At 45.5% G+C, this 7,017-nt stretch overlaps 1 protein-coding gene across 2 annotated transcripts; it reads right to left on the minus strand.

Moving 5' to 3' along the window:
• Positions 1 to 4,762: 4,762 nt before the first annotated feature.
• On the minus strand, positions 4,763 to 6,349 carry TMSB4X (thymosin beta 4 X-linked). Of its 2 annotated transcripts, none has more exons than XM_085212111.1 (3): positions 6,228 to 6,349; positions 5,503 to 5,616; positions 4,763 to 5,224 (listed from the first exon to the last, which is right to left on the minus strand). In XM_085212111.1, exons 2-3 carry the CDS (start codon positions 5,600 to 5,602, stop codon positions 5,190 to 5,192), a joined length of 135 nt encoding a protein of 44 aa, XP_085068237.1. In that variant the 5' UTR covers positions 5,603 to 5,616; positions 6,228 to 6,349; the 3' UTR covers positions 4,763 to 5,189. The 2 variants fall into 2 exon arrangements, with proteins under 2 accessions (XP_085068237.1, XP_085068244.1); XM_085212118.1 differs by lacking the exon at positions 6,228 to 6,349 and adding an exon at positions 6,021 to 6,040.
• Positions 6,350 to 7,017: the final 668 nt, after the last annotated feature.

Consider the following 7,017-nt stretch of genomic DNA (forward strand, 5'->3'; position numbering starts at 1 on the left):
TCATAGCGTTGTCTGATTCCAAATTAGGATCTTTTGGAGTGGTAAGCAAGTACTGTGAGCCCTTTGCCAAAAAGTTGCAATTTCCATCCCTAAGGAAATGTTATGCCCCATCAGACCTCATCACATGCATAATCCTGACTGCTATTCTCAGTTCACAGTGGGTCAGTCTCCTTTCTGAGAGGCAATGCCCAGTTTAGGGAAAGGAGGGGGAATATCTCTCTGTTGGCTCAATTTTCTCTCAGAGGCCAGATGACACAGTGCAGGTGAGGTGAACCAAGATGCATGAAAAATTAATCTAGCCAGTGATTTCTCAAGTTATAATGTAGCTCCAAAATTTTCAACATCATCTTGCAATAAAATCTAGCTATGCAGAAGTCCTTAAAAATTAATTCTACAGCTGTGATAGCTCAAATAAATATTTCTGTTTCAAAATAACTTAAAATACAACCAAAGTAAAATATGCCATGTTATCTACGGTTAGATATCATGAGGAAAGAAAACTCTGCTAGAGGAAATCAAACATAAACTAGTGCTTAAGAAAACTTATAAAAACCTTAGGTGAGATTTGAGCCATCCGGGAGCCTGGATTTCATCCTTTAAGTTAGCAAGAAGTTGATTGCAGTGAGTTCAGCTCTCTTATTTTAGAGAACTGAATGCTGCTGCTGTAGCTTCAAAACACCAGAAAATATTAGGGATAAATAAATTATTATTATGGTAAATATTACAGAACATAAAAATGCATTCTTTTTTTGTTTCTCTTTTTTTTTTTTTTTTTCCTTAATTTTCCAGCACATCTGTAGCCATTTTGTGAGTGTATTGAAAATTCAAAGGGCACTGCAAAGGTCTATTCATGAAACATGCTATGTTTACAAAGCCACATGAGATTGTTTTTCAAGCCCTGGGCCCTATGCCAAAGATGGATTGATGGTTGGACTAAGCGATCTTGGTTGTCTTTTCTAACCTTAATGATTCTATGATTCTGCGTGAAATGATTACAGTGGGAAAAGTTCCTTCATCACCAAGAAGTCTTTGATCAACGTAGTGATGCATTTTTTGTTCAAGGCACTCTTTTGATTGAAAGCATTGTGAACATTTGGGGACAGTTCAAATGCTGGAAACATGTTTAATTTAAAGTGAATACATCAATTCATTTGCAAAATACTTGTGAATGAAAAATTGATGTTAGGTAAAGGATAAATCCAAAGCTATCAGAAAACCTGGAGCCATAGGATTTCTGAAGTTAAAATTATCATAATTAAAAAAGATGTAGTTTTTACAGTCTCACCTTGCTATTCTTTCCTTATAACAGCCTGAAAATAATGCTATAGATTTTACTTTGCTTTGCAATCAGAATCCTTTTATTGTGAAGGAGCAGTGGTTGGAGACTCTCCCAGTTGCCAATTCTCATTACATTGCATGGATCTCATCATGCTTGACAGCTTTCATAAAGCCGAGGCTCCAGGAGACTAAAAAGTCTCCCAAGAACCTCAGCTTTTGATTACAAGGAAAAAAGGAATATCTTAGTCCTCGTGATTGGGGAAGCAAGATAAAAAAATGTATCTTCGCAGTTCTCCCAACATGCTGAAATCTTATTAACCCGAAGGCAAAATAATCATCTCTCAGAACCCACAATGAAAAAATATGTGTCTTTTTTCTAGGCAGGAAGAAGAGAAAGTCAGAGAGGAGTCTGACATCATTTTAAAACTTGGTAAAAGCACTGCTGAAATTCAAGTCATGAATGTGAACTGCTGAAAACAGAGAGAAGAACGAGCCCTTTCTTGGCAGAAGTCACCAAATTTTGAAAGAGGTGCATGGTAAAGAACAAGGCTTTTTAAGAAATCATATCACAGGGACAATAGCAAATTAATCTGTCAGTCAGTGTACAAATAATAGTGAGATACCGCCCGGAATTGTCTGTCTACAAATTAACAAAATAGCCCCTTTTTATTTACAACTCAGCCACCCTGCCTGTTGAATTGAAAATACACAAAGCTGCCACATCAAATGATCCGATGGCGGGCGGCTCTCCCAGCCCATCATAGGTTGCTTTGCATAGTCATCCTACCGCCGACCAACGAATAAGCAGCTGCTACATTTTTTATGTCTTCACACCCCTTTTGGTGTTGGCCCTATGGAATCGTTGCACTGCACACTGCATTCTCAGTGTGTTCGATATGATGCGTGCACTGGCGCGTAGCTCTGCATTAATGGAATTGTTTCCTTCAGCAGCTGTACGCAGCAGCCGTATGTGATACAATACACAATAGGAACTGCTCATTTCTACACTGTTTCTAGGGAAGTAAAGGGTTATTAGGGGAAGTGTGTTTTATCACACATTCAGCACTGCACAAAAATAGTCTAGAAGACCAAAATGCTTGCGTTAAAGTCTCGACATTTCTTTAATTAATTTTAGTACCACAGGGATCTATTTGGGATATTGTTAATATCTGCTGTCTGTGCAATGTATGCAGAGTTAATAGTATCTTTGGAGGTTCAGGAAACAGAGAAAATCGCTCCTCAGCTGCAGGGCAAAGAGCAGCCTGGTGCTGGGGGCGGGGAGCACATCAGCCTGGGACTCGCAGGGCTGGAGAATGAGACTGCACGGCTGCTGAGATCAGAAACCAGACATGCTTTTCTCTTTCAAATGACTCTTTTTCATGACCAACTTCTCAGCCATTCATATCTTTTTTTGTTGTTGTTTTGTTTTTCTGCTGTCCAGTTTCTTGCTGGTGAAAGTTTTCAGACTGAGAATCAAAGAGATTGGGTACCTTTATTAGCACAGTTCAGAATATTATGATTGATCCACCCAAGCCATCAGTCCTCGTGCAACCAACTATTCTGGTTGTCATATGTGACCACCTCAATGCTACCTGCGCAGAGCCTGGAGAGCATTGGCCATCTCTGAAGCTATGAGAAGAGCTGAACAAGGCTAAGGGACATGGCTTAGTGAACAATATTGGTGGCAGGTGGACGGTTGGACTAGATGATCTTGGAGGACTTTTCCAACCTTGGTGATTCTATGATTCTGATTGCTCCAGCCACCTCTGAATTTGACCGCATAGTGGCTGGTGGTACCCTTTGGCCACCCCTGTCATTTTAACTATTCACACCTGAAGACCTCCCACTTTGTTACCCAACCACACCGACCTACAGCACACGCTTTCATTCACTCACCCAGAGCTATGCGTATCTTCTGCTCTTCCTCTTTTGGAAATGTGCTGCTTTAATTTCCTTTGTATAGGTGAATCCGCAGTGAGCGAGCGCTTGCCGCTATTGAGCACGTACAGCCTGTGCTGTAAGCTTCTGAGGTTAGTCATGCTATTTCCTGTGCTACCTGATTACCATCAGTAGCTGCACGTTGGCCGTTTAATTGACTTTTCAGAAACTCAGCTTAGAAGTTTCCTGTGCCTTTCCCACTGTACACAGGGAATAAAAGCTTAATACATTTACCATCACAAGAAATGGTTTGCTTTTTTTCCTCAGCTCATCTGCTTGAACTGCTGCGAGGTCCCTATGCCATCAGGGCTTCAAAATCTTCCCATAGACTGCATGAAAACTTCTCAGGACTGAATCTCATCTTACCACCAAACGCACGGTTCTGAAAGTTCTCTGTCGTTAGGCTGGGGCTGCACACAAGGGACTCCAGGTCTGCTCTCTCCACCAGACCCCAGGCAGGCAAGGGAGCCCCACCACCCTCACCACCATTCCTCAGTCAAGGACAAAGCTGGTTGCTATGCTTAGATTCCCACATTTATGCCACCTCCCCAAACCTACCATCAGCAGCCTTAGCAAATCCAAACTTAACTCGATGCTTTATAGGAAATGGTTGAAACGAATACAGGCTGAGCCTGAAGAGACAACCAAGGCACTCTGGAATCATGCTCAACACACTGCTGCAGGCCTGACATCTTTGTCCTTTGTATTAAAATAGGCTATATCATGACTACTCCCACTACCTCTCTGTGAGAGATTTTACCCACAGTTATTTGAGTTATTTGAGGTAAAAACAAACAAAAATTATCCCAGGACTGAATGAACCACCATCAACCAGCAATGTGCAGGGTTGCTAGTCACAGATAAAATGTATCATAACCTGATTTGTTACTTTTGCACGCAAATGATTAATTTTCAATTAATTAGGAGGAAACTGTAGTTTTATATTCTTCTGTATCAATCCTTAAGATCAAATAGCCATTAAGAGAACATAGAAGCGTTTAAAGCACGATCAACATTTTAGTAAAATGATTTTAGTTGGCATAGGACACCACCCACTAAAACTGGTTTAGGATATTAAACATCTAACAGTCTTGGAACGAAAATTTATTAAATACTGTTAAGCAGAATGAGTCCTATTAATTAAACCTGCTATCAATTCATACAACTGAGGTTGAATCTGTGCAGCAATACAGAAAGGTTCTTACCAACAGTGCTACGCTATGGGTGGGGCAAAGCAAAAAAAAAAAAAAAAAAAAAGCCAAATCTTTTGCTTTTCAACAAATCTCTACATAAATATTAAAGTCGTATTTAAAGTGATGTACTCACATGACAACCAATTTTAAGACATGCAGTGTTTAAATGTGATGCTCTAAGAGCGAGCTCCAAGGGACGCAAACACATCTATTGCTGAGAACATGTATCAGAACCTGAGAATGGTGATGGAGGTTTGGATCATCTCCAGAGGCTTCCTAGCATCCTCAGCACCGGCTCTTACGCTTCACATTCCTTTGATACGCTTCTCCAGATAGAGGACAGAAATACCATCCAGGTTTTAAAACATTTTATTTGCATATTAAAAAAATTGTGCATTCCAATAATTAAAATCATTTGAACCAAAAAAAAAAAATGGCACTCGATTAACTGCATTTTACAGCTCGCAGGACCTTGGTACAGCTTTGCATTTATTCGTGTGTTACTCTAGTTTACTGTAGTCCCACCCAAGTTCTTCTTCCATCAACATGCAAGCTCTTTCATGCCACCAGGACCAAAGCCAGACAGGCAGAGGGAAAGGCAGCGCCTTCATTCATTGTCAGTAGTTCTCTCTATTCTTTTGATGTGAAAGGGGCAGTACAGTCATTTTTAAACTTTATCCAACCTCTTTGCATTTTACAAAGTTAAACAGCTAAAAGAAGTAAAATAAGAAGGCAATGCTTGTGGAATGTACAGTGCATAATTTGGAAGGGCAGATTTCATTACGATTCACCCGCTTGCTTCTCCTGTTCAATCGCTAAAAAGGAAAAAAAAGAAGAAAAAAAAAATTAAAAAAAAAAAAAAAAAAAAGGAGAAATAAGGATCAAAAAGCCTCAAACGCGCATCCGAAGCACGACGTGCATGAATTGTAAGAACGGATGCGCCACAAAGGAGGCACCGAGCGTTGTGTGCCGGCTGCGGGCTGCAGCCCCGCCGCCCCCTGGCCCCGCCGCCCCTCTTTGTCTCCTCCCGCCTCGTCCCCTCCCGCCCATCGCTCCCTTCCCCCCCCCCCCCCTTCCCGTCCCCTACACTCACTTTCTTTTGAAGGCAGCGGGTTTTTCTCTTGCGTCTCTGTCTTCTTCAGTTTGGACTTGTCAAATTTCTCGATCTCGGCCATGTCGGGCTTGTCGGACATGTTGGCAGGTGGCTCTGAGCGCACAAGGGGAGGGAACAGCCCGTTATCCCAGGCACAGCTCCCGGCCCCCCACCCTACACCCCCCGGCGGCAGAGCGGCCGCGCCCGCCGCATCGAGGCGGCAGCGACGCCGCACGGCGGCTCCGACTGCAACGGGGCTCCGCCTCGGGAGCCGAAAACTCCACGCACGCCGAAATTACAGCGCATAACCCCGGCGGGTAATTAAATATATATACACACGTATATATATATACACACACATAATTAATTTTTTAAGGGAAAAAGCCGATATTTCATCCAGCATCCGAGCCCACAAGCCGGTGGCACCCTCAATATGTACACTCACAATAGAGGGGCAGCGCCCGCATTTTCAGCCCGATGAAAAAAAAAAAAAAAGAAGAAAAAGAAATATTTCAAACCGAAGCGCCCGGACGGCAACAAAGCCGCCCTCCCGCTCCCGGCCGGCCGCCGCCCCACAGCTCCCAGACAATAGCCCCCCTCCCCCTAAAGACAATAACCCGCCCGCCCCCCCTCCCCGGCCAACATGCCCCCACCCTGGCCCTGCCCTCACCCCCCCCGCCTCGGGGGGCACCGGGCGGACCCGCGCTGGGGGCCGGCGGACCCACCGGTGTCGCCGCGCGGTGATGCTCAGCCCGGCCGCTCGCTGCTGCCGCCGCTCCACACGCCAATGTACAGACGGCTCGCTGGCGGGGCGGTTTTATCCCCGCGCCTATGCAAATCGCGCGGTGATGTCACACTTCTTTTTTTTTTTTTTTTTTTTTTTGCCGCTTTCCGCCCTTTACTGTGTCTCTTTTTTTTTTTTTTTTTTTAAACTCCCTCTCCACACACCCGCTTCCTCCTTCCCCTCCCTTCGCCGCCCAACTCTCCCCGTCCGCACAGCTACACACACATACACACATACGCACACGCACACCCCAAAACCGCCCTGGCCCTGATCCTGGCTCGATGGAGGCGCCCCGGGGGGGCTGTGGCTGCCCGCGGCTCCCGGCCTCCGCCCTGCACCGCCGCCGGGACCCCGAGCGGGACGCGCCTGGGGCGGGGACGTGCGGCTCCCGGGCAGGGACAGGGGATGGGGCAGGGGCAAAGCGGGCAGCGGCTGTAGGTTTGAGCATTTGAGGTGCTTTTGCCCCTTTCCTTCCCGTTGAGCAATGTCAGCCGGCCGGTTGCGTTACGCGGATTTCCTCATTTCGAAGGAAAACACGAAACCCTCGGGCCTTTAAGAGCTGCGGATGCTTCCCCCTCTCCCTCCCCCGACCTCCTTTGCAACCGCGCCACAAGGGAAAGAATAAAGCCCATCGCTGCCCTTGCAATCCGGCCGCAAAGGAGAGCCGTGCCTCTCCGCGCCAGCCCCGCAGACAATGGCCCCGGCCGCTGCGTGGCCGCTCCCGGGCTGCT

The sequence above is a fragment of the Meleagris gallopavo genome, chromosome 1 (genome assembly GCF_905368555.1).
Source record: "Meleagris gallopavo chromosome 1, MGAL_WU_HG_1.1, whole genome shotgun sequence".
In the NCBI taxonomy this organism is placed as follows: Eukaryota; Metazoa; Chordata; class Aves; order Galliformes; family Phasianidae; genus Meleagris; species Meleagris gallopavo.